This window comes from Euphorbia lathyris, chromosome 9 (genome assembly GCF_963576675.1).
Source record: "Euphorbia lathyris chromosome 9, ddEupLath1.1, whole genome shotgun sequence".
NCBI lineage: Eukaryota > Viridiplantae > Streptophyta > Magnoliopsida > Malpighiales > Euphorbiaceae > Euphorbia > Euphorbia lathyris.
Window position 1 is genome coordinate 2,899,225 of NC_088918.1, and position 14,699 is coordinate 2,913,923.

A 14,699-nucleotide genomic window follows, 5' to 3' on the forward strand; every position below is an offset into this window, starting at 1 on the left:
TTTTCAGTCCACCTCTTATTATGCCAATTTTTAATAACTAATGAAAACAAGTAAAAGGTCAGGACATTTAGGGAGTATTTGTTTGCTCCTTTTCATGCTCATGTTTGCCTTTTCATTTCAAAATGAAGAGTTTTAAGTGTTTGGTTAGTGACTTCCTGTTTGCCTTTTAAATCTGAAAAGCAGCAGTAGGTGTTAGGTTAGTAACCTCCTGAAAAGCAGCCTTTTACAAAAGCAGAGAATCTTTATTTTTTGGAAAAGCAGCTTTTTCCAACAGCAAACATCAAATAGCAACAGAGAATCTCTACTTTTTGGAAAAGCAGCTTTTTCCAACAGCAAACAGTAGGTAAAACAAACGGACCCTTAGAATATTAAACATAATCAAATTCCGCATAGACAAAATAATAAATCTTGCAATGTATTTGACCATAAGAACTAAATCTTGCCAAAATTAAAGTATAGGGATCAAATTTCATCAATCTTTTAAGAGATTAAACTTGCTTAAAGTAATATATTGGTGACAAATAGACCCTCTAACTTTACTTATAGTAATCTATCATTCTTTAAATTTGGTTAAAATAATATAGTTTACTTTGTAAAAACTAAAGACTCAATACATCGTTTGCCCCCTGAATTTGTTTAAAAAGCTCAGACAACAAGTTCGGACAACACCCATTGGTCTCGACAGAGGAAACCAAAGCCAGTTGTGTTACCTTGGACATCTATAGCTGCATAGATATTGACCTTCTCGTACGACATATCCAAACGACCAGCAATGAAGCTAACACGACAAGCTCGAACAACACCCATCGGTCTCGATAGACGAAACTGAAGCCCAGTTCTATTACCATTGACATCTATAGGAACGTGTTTGATGTGGTGATGAGAAAGGGCATCAATCTTATGTGCATACTTATAACGTCTTGATTAATTGGTATTGTAGGAAGAAAAGGATTTGCGAGGCAAGGCAACTTTTTTAAGAAATGGTTCTTAAAAGTTTTAACTGTTATACATATAATTCTCTTATATAGGGCTTATGTCATGCAAGAAACCCTTGGGAAGCCATGAAGCTTTTTAAGGAGTCATGTGCAAGTGGCTATATTCCAGATACAGTAACTTACTCAATTTTGCTACATGGTTTTTGTGAACACAAAAATCTTGATGTTGCCTTATACTTATTTCATGAAATGCAAGTCAACAAGTTGAAGCCCGATATGTTTATCTATAATATCCCCATTGATTCTTGTTACAGACGTGTTTGATGTGATGATGAGAAAGGGCATCAATCTTGATGTGCATACTTATAACATCTTGATTAATTGGCATTGTAAGAAGAAAATGATATGCGAGGCAAAGCAACTTTTTTAATTGAAAGCTCCCTTATTCTGGAATAAATGTAAACGGGCAAATCCTTTTCTCCTTACAATACCAATTAATCAAGATGTTATAAGTATGCACATCAAGATTGATGCACTTTCTCATCATCACATCAAACACGTTTGTAACAAGAATCAATGGGGATATTATAGATAAACATATCGGGCTTCAACTTGTTGACTTGCATTTTCATGAAATAAGTATAAGGCAACATCAAGATGTCCGTGTTCACAAAAGCCATGTAGCAAAATTGAGTAAGTTAGTGTATCTGGAATATAGCCACTTGCACACGACTCCTTAAAAAACTTCATGGCTTCCCAAGGGCTTCTTGCATGGCATAAGCCCCATATAAGAGAATTATATGTATAACAGTTAGGAATTAAACTTTTAAGAATCATTCCATAAAAAAGTTGTTTTGCCTCGCAAATCGATATTGACCTTCAGGAGATCAATGGAAGGCGGATCCACAACATATCAGCAGGGCTGCAGAGGTAAAAGGGCAGAATTACAAATAACATTTGCCCGTTGGAAATCAGTCAGCAGCTCCAAACAATTTCGAACACAAATCTGGACAGGGACCACTCGTTTCGTTGATTCCAGGGCTTATTATTATGTCGGTTTCAAATTTCCCATCCTCCAAAAGTATCCACCCCTAACGTGACCGGCACAGTATCAGTCTCCTCCAACAATCAGTAGCAAAACAGCAATCCACAAAACTAAGTTAGCGTGATTGGGAAGAAAGTCACTGCAACACCGCCAAATGAAATGCTTCATAGCGCGATTGACTTTGGTTTCATATCGCGATAGGGAAGAAAGTCACTGCACCACCGCCAATGACATGCTGCACCTTGGAGAGAATGTTAAAATTTCAAACAGTAGTCCAAGAGTCAATCGATCTCAGTTGAAGATGACCCAGGACCCGACGATCAGTCACATGGTACCATGATTTAACCGAGTAAATACCAGCTTTATCAAAGTTCCAAATGATACAATCTTCTGCCATTAGGTCTCCGGAAGGTTGGACCAAAATAGTCTTGCAGTTTCCACACGCCACAACGGTATGCGAATGACTAAAGACAGTTGCTCTGTATCACAAATAATAAATTCATTTCTCAAAGCTTTGTTCCATAAACGGAAAACTAAACAATTCAAACTACTATATCCTATTTGCTCAATCAATATAACAGAAATAAACAGTACTTTTAACTTAATTAAAGGACTTACATATTGAAGCATCCTTGGCACTTCACGGCCTGCACCCGTAACAAATCAAATAAAAGAAGCTGAAATTAGACATTATTCATCAAAATCGCACAAACCGCAAGAGCCAAACATGAATAAGTCATCTGGATACTATGTTGCACGGAAACTCTTTTTTGGTAGCGTTTCCATGTTTCGTGTCCGTTTCCTAATTAAATGTTTTTAGAAATAACATTTCCCGGTGTCCGTTTTGTTTCCATTTCAGTTTTGGTGCAACATAGCTGAACATGAACAAATACAGAGATGGAATTTACCATGAAAAATGAGTTAGAAGAATGAACAAGACGTTTGAGCTTGTGCAAACTAACTCCAACGGGAGAAATGCAACGGAAAGACAAGAGAACAGAATAAAATAAAGAAAATTCCATTAACTAGCAGTATGCAAAGCACAATATTCAACTTCAATCGCCCTTTCTCCGGAACGAGCAACACTCAGTAAGCCTGGCATGCCCACAGGTAGGTTGGCACAAAACAGTCTGGCAGTTTCCCACACCACAACGGTGTGAAGAATCATATTCATACCTGAAAAGGCCTCCGTTGCCCCGTTAGAGGCTGAACTAGAACATGCAGAAGTCGATTATATATAACACAAAAATTTGACCAGCATGACCGTTCGATTAGTTGCCATGATTAAGACGCACATAAACCCGGTCGAATGCTTTCTTTGAATTTCATGATCCTTAGTGAATGACTTCTAAATCCATTGTTCTGTATCACAAATTATAAATTCATTTTCTCAAAACTTTGTTCCACAAAAGGACAGCTTAACAATTCAAACTACTAAATCCTATTTGCTCAATCAATATAATAGAAATAAGCAGTGCTTTTAGCCTATGCTGCACGGACACGGATATGGACACGGAAATGGAAATGGAAACCGAAACAGAAATGGGAAATTTTATTTCTAAAACAGCCTTCAAATGAATTTTCGGGTAGGTATAAGATCTTACCGAATATCTAACTAGTGAAGGGCAGCCTTTTGGTAACTGGCCAGATATTTTCCCTAATGATTCGGCCAATAAAGTCATTTTATTTTGCCTTTTCCGGTCCGGGATTATTTTTATTTCGCGGTCATGAATTAATATGGACAATGGCCGCATATGAGCACGAAACGCGGAAATGCTACTAACAAGAAGTGTCCATGCAACATAGCTTTTAGCTTAATTAAAAGGATTACATGTTGAAGCCTCCTTGGCATTTCACACCCTGCACCAGTAACAAATCAAATAAAAGATGTTGAAATCGGACATCATGTGTTACACTAAAATCGCAAAATCCGCAAGAGCCAAACATGAATAAGACATCCATGGAATTTTTTACATGGAATTTCTTGAAAAAAAAAAATCCGGGAAGGTAGAATAGAAATTGGTACGATAAAATATGATGATAATATGATCAAGTAAAGTAGTCAAAATTAAAAAAAAACATTCAATAAAAAAAAGTTTCTCCCCCCCCCCCCCCCCAATTCGTTTGGATACTGAACATGAACAAATACAGAGATAGAATTTACCATGAAAAATGAGTTAGGAGACTGAACAAGATGTTTGAGTTTGTGCAAACTAACTTCATAGTCTCAGACCTGCAAACTGGTGAAGAACCAATCATGATAACCATCTGCTAAAAAACAAGAGAATATAAAATCAAATTTGCAAATTCAAAATAGGGAAAGCAAACTCAGATGAAGAACGAAAGAGAAGCTCACCAGACTTTTTTTTATTGGATAATCTTCTTTAAGGTCGGATCATTAAACTAGCAACAAGGTCGGATCGGAGGAGCAAGGAAGCATAATATTGTCTTTAAATTCCATGACAATAATCATCTCCCAGAAATCCATGTCAAGTAAATCTGTTTTCCCCAGAATAGTCAAAACGGACACTAACAAATCATCCGCCTTTTCCTGAAATAGTAAGTTGACAAATTTACATAAATGAGGAGAACGAGGAGAAAAACCCTTGAAAATCATCTCATCCAAAACAAAGGTTGCTTCCTTGAACTGCATCCCATTACAAAGCGCATCGAAAATAATCCTATACGACACAACATCAGGTGCACATCCACGTCTTGGCATATCTTCAAACAAGTCTTTTGCTTCACTCCATTTTCCATCCTTACATAACTCGCTAAGTATCACATTGTAACTGATAATATCCGGCTTACATCCCTTTTCCTTCATTTCCTCCAAAATCTTGTAAGCGGTTCCAAAATCTTTGTCCTTACACAACCCGTTAATTATTACATTATAAGTCACGATATCCGGTTTGCAGCCCTTTGATTTCAATTCCTCAACGACTCCAAAAGCTTCCTCTTTTCTCCCAACCTTAAGAAGACCATCAAGTAAGGTAGAATAAATTACTGCATCCAATTTGACACCATCCCTAACCATCTCCTCCTTGAGCACAAAAGCTGAATCCACCTCACCAACCCTGAAAAGTCCCTTAATCAAGGACGTGTAGACATATCTGTCAGGGCTTACTCCATGTACCTCAACCATATACTTCTTCCATTTGAAAGCCTCTTCCAATCTCGACTCCAAGCAAAGGCCATTAATCAATGTCCCAAATGTCACCGAATCCGGAATAACGTCTCTTTTCCGCATTTCATCAAACAGTTTCCACGCATCATCCAATCTTCCCTCTAAAGTCAGCCCACGAATCAGTATGTTATAAGTGCAAGTATCAGGTCTCGAATGTGCCTCAATATCCACAAAAAGCTCCCTCATCATATCAAATTTTTTGCACATCATAAACACGTTTAGCAAGGAATTATAAGATTTTACAGTCCTTCGGCAACGAAAATTAGGCATTTCGTCCAACACTTTGAGCGCATTATTAAGGAGGCCAGATCGGCCATAGAAAGTGATGATGTTGCAAAAGAAAGCTTCTTTAGGGGCAAAACGTGTTTCCCCTTTGAGCTGAAGGAGAATTTCCTCCATTTCGTTAAACATTTTGGCACGGCCAAGTTTGGTAATGATGAGATCGTAATTCAGAAGAGAGTAGTGGAAAGTTTTGTTACAAATTGGGAGAGTTGGGTTTGGATTCCGAAAGAGGTTGAGAGCGAGTTTAGGGTCCTTCTGCATACGAAGAAGAGAAGAAAGCCTGAAGGAGGAGATGGTTTTCTGCAAGCTCATTTTCTTCCAAGCCAATAGCAATCTATAAAAATTAATATTTCATATCTATATTCAGCATCTTTTACAACTAAAGATTCAGCATTCCTTACAATTCAAGTTCAGGAAAAACATTCGAATTTGAATTTACTGTTGCTAACCAGGAAATCAAATAGTTAAAACTAAAATGAATTTGAGAAAGAATCTCAACACAAAACTTGTAGAAAACTGAGAAATGCTAACAGATCCCTCAGTGTAATGTAATATTAGAATGATGGGAAGTGATAGTCTAGGGTTTATATTGTGAAGGTATGAAGAGAAATAGGAAAAGACAGCAGAGCACATACCTCGCAGTGTAGATGGAAGATCTGGCCGTGGGGGTGAGTCTGAGAATCTCGAAAACGCAGCAAAGTGAAGACTAAATTACTGAAGAAAAAAGGGGGAAATTGGAATCAGATAAAAGAAAGAAAAATTCAAGGTTTATTATCACCATGTGGAAATGGTGATAATAAGACTTATCTGAATTTGGAAACCCAATTTGGATTTACATTCTTATTTGGAATAAATTTAATTAAACCTTGTGTTTTTTTTTTAAGAATAGGAAAATCCTAATTCACATTGGATCTACAAGCCTTAGGAAAACCTAATCAAAGGACAAGTTTGATTACGAACGAAGTAATCCAAATCCAACCAAAAATTACAACCTCTTATATATAAATAAAATACTCATAAAGTTTGAATTTCATTTTTATTGCTTTTCCGATCCTTCGCAAACTGCAAAGCAAGAATGCATCATGGTTGAGAAGCAGAATCTGGCATTAAGAGAGAGACTGGAAGAAGCATACAGAAAGAAGATCTGTCACGAAAATGATGAAAATAGGGACGAGATAATTTCTCTCGGCAAGGATCATTAAGGCTTATCCTTTGTCCTTTATGTTACAATCTTGGCGACCAGATTGATTAAAGAAACCAAATCTTTATTTGAAAACATGTCTTCCAAGTCTTTGTGCTCCATGAACAAGACAGAAAAATTTCTCAAAAGCTTAAGGAAACAAGAGATTACTCTTTCCTACTTTCGGATAATCCAAAATTGAATACGAAGCCAATTCCACCGACTAATAACATTTCTCCTCCAGCTAATGGCCAGAAATTACATTTTCAGAAAAGGAATTCGGTCGGCAAATCCAAGCTTCCATCCACAGGTTCAAAAAAAGCAAGGGACTTATCCCAGATTTCCTCTATTTTAATTAGCGGGGCATTTTTAATTTCCCATTTATTAAATTTAAAATATCCCATTATTGGATCATCGACGAAAGTCCGATTGTTGGGAATAACGTATGAAAGTCACTTGGTCTCTAGGCGCATGGGTCAGATATTCCGCGGAACGGAGTTCGATGATCCAATAATATAATAAAACGAATATCTCTTGCTTTTCTAAACATGTGGATGGAAGCTTGGATTTACCGACCAAAACCCTTTTCTGAAAATCTAATTTTTGGCCATTAGCAGGAGGAGAAATCATATTAGACGGTGGAATTGGCTTCATATTCAATTCTGGATTATCCGAAAGTAGGAAAGAGTAAACTCTTGTTTCCTTAAGCCTTCGAATTTTTTTTCGTCTTGTTCATGGAGCCCAAAGACTTGGACAACAAGTTTTTTAATAAAGAGTTAGTTTCTTTAATCAAGCTGGTCACCATGATTATCACAGAAGGGCCAAAGAATGAGCAGTATTGATACTTGCCGAGATAAATCATCTCGTGCCAATTTTCTCCATTTGCCCGACGGATCTTTTTTCTATATGCTTCTTTCAGTCTCTCCCTTAATGTTAATGCTTGATTCTGCTGCTCAACCATGGATACGTCAGAATCGGAAAATCAACATAAAGGAAACCTAAACCATACAGTATTTTTTTTTACATACAGGAGGCTGTAATCCTTGTTGGTAATCAAACCTGTTCTTTGATTAGGTTTTTCTAACGCCTCTAGGATTACTTTGGAATTTTACGTCTACAACTTAAAATGTACCCATTATTTCTTGGCAATTAAAGCCAATATCATAATCACAAAAACAAAAAACAAAAATTGAAGCAGATTAATTGATAAATTATACCAAGTGCATAATTAAATTTGTCCAAATTTAAAATACAGTGTTTAATTTGATAAGTCTTAATACATTGATACATCTTTTTCATACCAAGTGCATAATTAAATTTGTGTATTTCCTGAATTATAAAGGGGAAAATTTTGTCTCCATCCCTGCAGGGATCCCCATTCCCCGTTTCCTTTTGTTTTTCTGTATAAAAAAGGGCGGCCCGGTCGCATTACGCGTCCCCGCTGAGCGAGGGTCCGGGGAGGGGTCCCACCACAAGGGTGTATTGGGGGCAAGCCTTCCCTTGCCAATTTAATTGGCAAGAGGCCGCTCCTAAGACTCGAACCCGTGACCTCAGGTCACACGGCAACAATGTTTTTCTGTATATATATAAAAAATTATTCTATTTTTTCTCCATTTTCTTGGCATTTGGCATAGTATAATGGCAAAGAATAAGATTGAGTTTGAGTCAGGTGGAAAGAAAGAATAAGATTGACCTAACCTAATAAAGAATAAGATTGACCTAACCTAATAACTTCAAAAAGAATCACAAAAAATATATATATGAACACAAAAATTAAATGTTAAGCGGTGAATTAATGGAGGAATCCGCAGGGATCACCGTGGTGGCATATCGGGGATGGGTACGGGGATCCTACAGGGTGAGATATCCCCGTCCCTGACCCATCCTGTTTGTGGGAGACAAAACAATCCACATCCCTGCCCGGTTTGCAACCCTTTCAAAAGGACAGGATATATTAAAGCCATCTGTTGGAACATTAAGTTTAATCACCAATCAGTAATTGACACTATTAGATTGAGTCTAATACTCTAAGCTCTTAATTCATATATTAAAGTTATTGTATAAAAAGTCTGAATCACCTAATTGTAGATTATGCTGTAGACCTAATTGTACTTGGTAAAAACAATTATAAGAAGACTCAATCCTAATTCCAAATTAATTTTGAATAATGACATTTTGTCAGCTTCTTGTGAACTCATCGATCGAAAGATCATATGGAGCGTCGATTAAATTACAGAAAATGCTTACATAGTTCAGTAATGGAAACTAGCAATTGATCCATAACATTACTCAGTTCCAAATTAACCCAAATGAATAGCAGAATAGCAATTGAAAAACATAAATATTTGGAAATTGATAGAGTTTTTCATACCTTGAATTGTAAGAAATTTTGGTGAGAAGAAGAATCAAGACAGCCAGCCAGAGACGAAGAACTGGTGCTAGCCGGCGGTGGATGCTTCAGGGACGGCCTGAGTCACTGGACAGGAATCGCTTATTATGGGGCTGGGCTGAACAGAGCTGAAATCAAATTGGGGAGAGGAAATTAGGGGTTAGCCTGCATTGATTCGAGGAAGAAAGTGCCTCTATTTTCTTTTAATAGAATAAAGTGTCAAATTGGCCCCTTATATTGGCGTGCAAAGTCAATTTGGCCCAAATCAATATTTAGTTATCGATTCAGTTCAAATTTTGGTCATTTTTTATAAATTAGCCAAAATCAAATCAATACCTAAACTTTATCATGTTTAAACATTGATATCTAAAATTTATTTTTATTATATTTTTTTGAAATTTTTTATTTATACAATTAAAAACTATTACTAAATATTACAGTACATTTTTATATTTTTAATTGATTTTAAAAAATATATATATTCTCGAAATAGAGGGCGAGCCTTGGCGCAACGGTAAAACGTTGTTGTCGTGTGACCAGAGGTCACGGGTTCGAGTCTTAGGAGCGGCCTCTTGCCAATTAAATTGGCAAGGGAAGGCTTGCCCCCAATACACCCTTGTGGTGGGACCCCTCCCCGGACCCTCGCTCAGCGGGGACGCGTAATGCGACCGGGCCGCCCTTTTTTTTTTTTATATATTCTCGAAATCTCTTGCTCTCATGTTTTCTCACTCTACTATCTAATATTTTTAAAATATATATATCAACCTTAATTTATAGAATTCTTTATTTCCATGCATAAACACCAAATTGAAGATAATATATTTTGGTTAGGCAAAGCAGAGATTCACCATCCCTTTTTTTTCTTTTGTCATTTTTACAACCTTTATATTTTATTTTTTTAATCTCACTGGTTAGATGAAGATGATCTATAGAAGAAAAATGAGACGAGACGCTTTGAATAAAGGCAGAAGACTAGGATGAAGATCCTGAATAAGTAAGAAGGCTGAAATAAAACACTTGAGTGGAGGAAAGGGAAGAGATCTCTTTTCTTTTAGAATTCTTGGAGGAGTAAGAGTGTGGTGAATGAAATTTTTTGAGAGTTTGGAAGTCAATTTTTGGAAAATTAAAAATTGAAGGTTAAAATTACAAAGACTTCTTTCATGTGTAATTTTAATTTGTTATACAAATTGCATTACACATAGAAAGGGGGGAGGGGGCCAATTGTTGGTGTAATTTTTATTTTTATTTAAATAAATACCATAGATTATAATTATATTGTATAGTTGATAAATTGAAGATGAAATAAAAATAAGGAAACACAAAAAAGAAATAGAAAGAGTAAAAGAAAATACAAAAGCGGGAAAAGAAAGGCTAATTTTTAAGAAACCCGAACATCTAACTTTGACGATTTTTTCGGGGTATCAAACTACGAAATTTTGGCACAATAACTAGGAACCCAGAGACTGCTTACGGAGCTAAAAATGGAAGAGTAGAAGGAGATATGAATTTTTGAAGTTGGACCATAAATTACCAAGTCCAACTCAGGTATATCTATTTTCATGGCAAATTTTGAGCCATTTTCTTATAGAAAGTTGGACGTATTACATACATCCCTAATCTGCCAAAGGAAGTCAATTGAGGTAATGGGATTGAATATGACTAAGTTAAATATGTTTGACCAAAACATAAATATTGGATATGCCTGAATTAAATATGTTTGAACTTACCATAAAGATTGCATATGACGAAATTAAATATATGTGACTTAAACATAAAGATTGGATTGGACTAAATCAGTCAAATGACATCTCATGAGAGTACTGGTCAAAATAATTATTAATTACTAATATTGAAAATTACTCTATGTCTGTATATAAGGCCTACAGCTTTGTTAGGTTTTTATATCTCCCCCTACTTCGTATTCTCTTCAGAAACTTCTTTTTTTTTTGCAATTCACATATTGTTAGATTAAATTCTTAGTCTACACCTAAAACGATAGATTTACTCATGAAACTATGGACAGAAGCTCCATTGACACTGATATGATGGATATACGATTGATGTTGATATGGTTGAAGCTGATATGGGCGACACCGATATGGTTGACACCAACATGGTTGACATCGATATGGTTTACACGGATATGATGGACATTGATACCGATATGATGGAGATCGATATTATTGATACTGATATGACATATTAGTTATCATGATCTATTTCGAAATTATGAATAATATCTCTTTGAGTTTCTTCTTCCTGAAGTATGGGAAAAGCATTCTCAATAGAATGTAGAGGTGTAAGAAGCAGCAATTGCTTGCGTTAAGAACCATGTACATCATCAAGTCCATTAGAAAATTTGAAGAGTTTGGATTCCTCCTTACACATCATCAAGTTTTTAACCCTTGACGTAGAATTGGGAATAGTGGGAAGGACATTAGTGGTTAAAAAATTAGATGCAATTGATCTCTATAAGGAGGAATCCAAACTCTTCAAATTTCCTAATGGACTTGATGACGTAGATGGTCCTCAACGCAAGCAATTGCTACTTCTTACACCTCTACATTCTATTAAAAATGCTTTTGCCATACTTCAGGAAGAAGAAACTCAAAGAGATATTCCTAATAATTTTGAAGTAGATCATGATAACTAACATGTCATATCAGTAGCAATCATATCGATCTCCATCATATCGGTATTAATGTCCATCATATCCGTGTAAACCATATCGATGTCAACCATGTCGATGTCAACCCCATCGGTGTCACCAATATCATCTTCAACTATATCAACATCAATCATATATACATCCATCATATATCAGTGTCAATGGAGCTTCTGTCCATAATTTTCTTGAGTAACTCTATTTCTTTTAGGTGTAGACTAAGAATTTATTGTAACAACATGTGAATTGCAAAAAAAAAACAAAAAGAAGTTTCTGAAGAGAAGACGAAGTATGAGGAGAAGATAGGCCTTATATAGAGAGAGAATTAATTTTGAATATTAGTAATTAATAATTATTTTGACTACTACTCTCATTAGATGTCATTTGACTGATTTAGTACAATCCAATCTTTATGTTTAGGTCAAATATATTTAATTTCGTCATATGCAATTTTTATGATAAGGTCAAACATATTTAATTTAGGCATATCCAATATTTATGTAACATATTTAACTTAGTCATATCCAATCCCATTCCCTTAATTGACTTCCTTTAGCAGATTAGGGATGGAAAAAGTGCTGACTTTCTTCATGAAATTTGCCATGAAAATAGATGTACACGAGGAAAACCAAACATCCGTTGTGCCTTGTTATCTGGTTTAATGTGTAAGTCTTAATACATTGATACATCTTTTTCATACCAAGTGCATAATCAAATTTGTTTCTTTCCTGAACTATAAAGGGGAAAATTTTGTCTCCATCCCTGCAGGAATCCCCATTCCCCGTTTCCTTTTGTTTTTCTATATATATATAAAAAAAAATTATTCTATTTTTTCTCTATTTTCTTGGCATTTGGCATAGTATAATGACAAAGAATAAGATTGAGTTTGAATCAGGTGGTGGAAAGAAAGAATAAGATTGACCTAACCTAATAACTTTAAAAAGGATCACAAAAAATATATAGAAAAACAAAAAATAAATGTTAAGAGGTGAATCAATCAAGGAATCCACAGGGATCCCCGTGGGGAGCATATCGGGGATGGGTACGGGGATCCTACAAGGTAAGATATCCCCGTCCCTGACCTATCCCTTTGCGGGGGACAAAACAATCCCCATCCCCGCCCCATAGGAATTCTAATCAGGGATTCTCCGTCTCTGACAGGGCAGATCCGCAACAGGGACGGAGAATCCCTGCCAGGTTTGCAACCCTTTCAAAAGGACAAGATCTATTATAGCCATCTGTTGGAACATTAAGTTTAATCAACATCACCAATCAGTAATTGACAATATTAGATTGAGTCTTATACTCTAAGCTCTTAATTCATATATTAAAGTTATTGTATAAAAGCTAGATGTCTGAATCACCCCATTTTTCTCATTCCAGATTATATTGTAGACCTAATTGTATTCAGTAAAAACAATTATACTGTAGAACTAATTCCGAAGTAATTTTAAATAATGACCTTTTTCGAAAACAAAAGGCAAAAGAGTCGAATAAAGGAAGAAATTACAGAAAAAGTTTCCATAGTTCAGTAATGGAAACTAGCAATTGATCCACAACATTACTCCGTTCCAAATTAACCCAAACGAATAGCAGAATAGCAATTGAAAACATAAATATTTGGAAATTGATAGAGTTTTTCATACCTTGAATTGTAAGAAATTTTGGTGAGACGAAGAAGGAAAACAGCCAGCCAGAGACGAAGAACTGGTGCTAGCCGGCGGTGGATGCTGCAGGGACGGCCGGAGTCGCTGGACGGGAATCGCTTATTATAGGAGAGGGGAACATTAGGGGTTAGCCTGCGTTGATTTGACGAAGAAAGTGCCTCTATTTCTCTTTATCGAATAAAATGTCAAATTTGCCCCTGGAGTCTCTTTGGCCCAAATCAATATTTAGTTACGGATTCAGTCCAAATTTTAGTCATTTTTATAAATTACCTAAAATCAAATAAAACCTATTGATTTCTTTCCTTAAAAAAGAAAAAAATAAATTATTGATACCTAAACTTTATCATTGATACCTAAAATTTTATTTTTATAATGTTTTTTAATTTATTTTTATTTACACACTTAAAAACTATTACTAAATATTAAAATACATTTTTATATTTTTAAAATTTATTCTCGACATATCTAGCTCTTTTGTTTTCTCTCTCTACTGTCGAATATTTTTAAAATATATATTTCAATCAAAATTCATATATTCTTTATTTCAATGCTCGAACACCAAATTGAAGATACTATACTTTGATTAGGCAAAATAGTGTATGAGATTCACCATCCTTTTTTTTCTTTTGTCATTTTTACAATCTTTATATTTTATTTTTTTAGTCTATAGAAGAAGAATAAGACGAAAGGCCCTGAAAATAACAAATCGGGCATGAGAGATGATATAGATAAGGTTTGTCAGAAACAGAGAAGCAAAACTCAGTTAAAGAACACGTAGGAGGCTGTTAGCAACGTCAATGCACAAAAGGAGATTCAGCGGAAAACTAAGCAGACAGACAAGTCAAAAACGGAGAGGCGATAGTGGTTGAAGAACTACTAAGACTTGGAGCCCTAGATCCAAACAATCTACTCACATAGGTAGATAGTGAAGCTGAAAGAAGAAATTTTGCACATAATGAAAGAAATTGAAGCCAAACCAGGAACCTACAAATTTTACATACAAGAGAAGAAATTGAAGCCAAATCAAGAACCCAAAAAAAAATTGCACATAATGGCAGCAATTGAAGTCAAATCAGATATTGATATCATGTTTTTATTCTTTTGCAAAACCACAACCCAAAAAAACAAAAACACTTGCCAAGAATTTAACAAGGCTATAATACCATGTAAAGAGTAATAGAGGGGATTGGAAAATGTTCTTCTATATCATTTATATAGGTATTTATACAATACGAAAAAAACTAAATAAGGAAAGTTAATAAATTTACCATAATTGACTTTTGACTCTTACCATAACTATTGAGTGTTTACATCTATTCACACTATAACATTAATTCTAAATTGTTCAA

General features: G+C 35.3%; 1 protein-coding gene across 5 annotated transcripts; it reads right to left on the minus strand.

Moving 5' to 3' along the window:
• Positions 1-467: 467 nt before the first annotated feature.
• Positions 468-13,493, minus strand: LOC136207461 (putative pentatricopeptide repeat-containing protein At1g53330). Of its 5 annotated transcripts, XM_065998716.1 has the most exons (9): positions 13,330-13,493; positions 9,001-9,146; positions 6,085-6,163; positions 4,337-5,783; positions 4,145-4,248; positions 3,812-3,840; positions 2,889-3,342; positions 2,599-2,627; positions 468-2,459 (listed from the first exon to the last, which is right to left on the minus strand). In XM_065998716.1, exon 4 carries the CDS (start codon positions 5,759-5,761, stop codon positions 4,379-4,381), a length of 1,383 nt encoding a protein of 460 aa, XP_065854788.1. In that variant the 5' UTR covers positions 5,762-5,783; positions 6,085-6,163; positions 9,001-9,146; positions 13,330-13,493; the 3' UTR covers positions 468-2,459; positions 2,599-2,627; positions 2,889-3,342; positions 3,812-3,840; positions 4,145-4,248; positions 4,337-4,378. The 5 variants fall into 5 exon arrangements, with proteins under 5 accessions (XP_065854788.1, XP_065854786.1, XP_065854787.1 ...); XM_065998714.1 differs by lacking the exon at positions 2,889-3,342; XM_065998715.1 differs by lacking the exon at positions 2,889-3,342 and having other exon boundaries at positions 4,145-4,251.
• Positions 13,494-14,699: the final 1,206 nt, after the last annotated feature.

Excerpts from the sequence above, each read along its gene's own strand:
- LOC136207461 (XM_065998717.1), bottom strand. The coding sequence starts at position 5,761 with ATGAGCTTGCAGAAAACCATCTCCTCCTTCAGGCTTTCTTCTCTTCTT.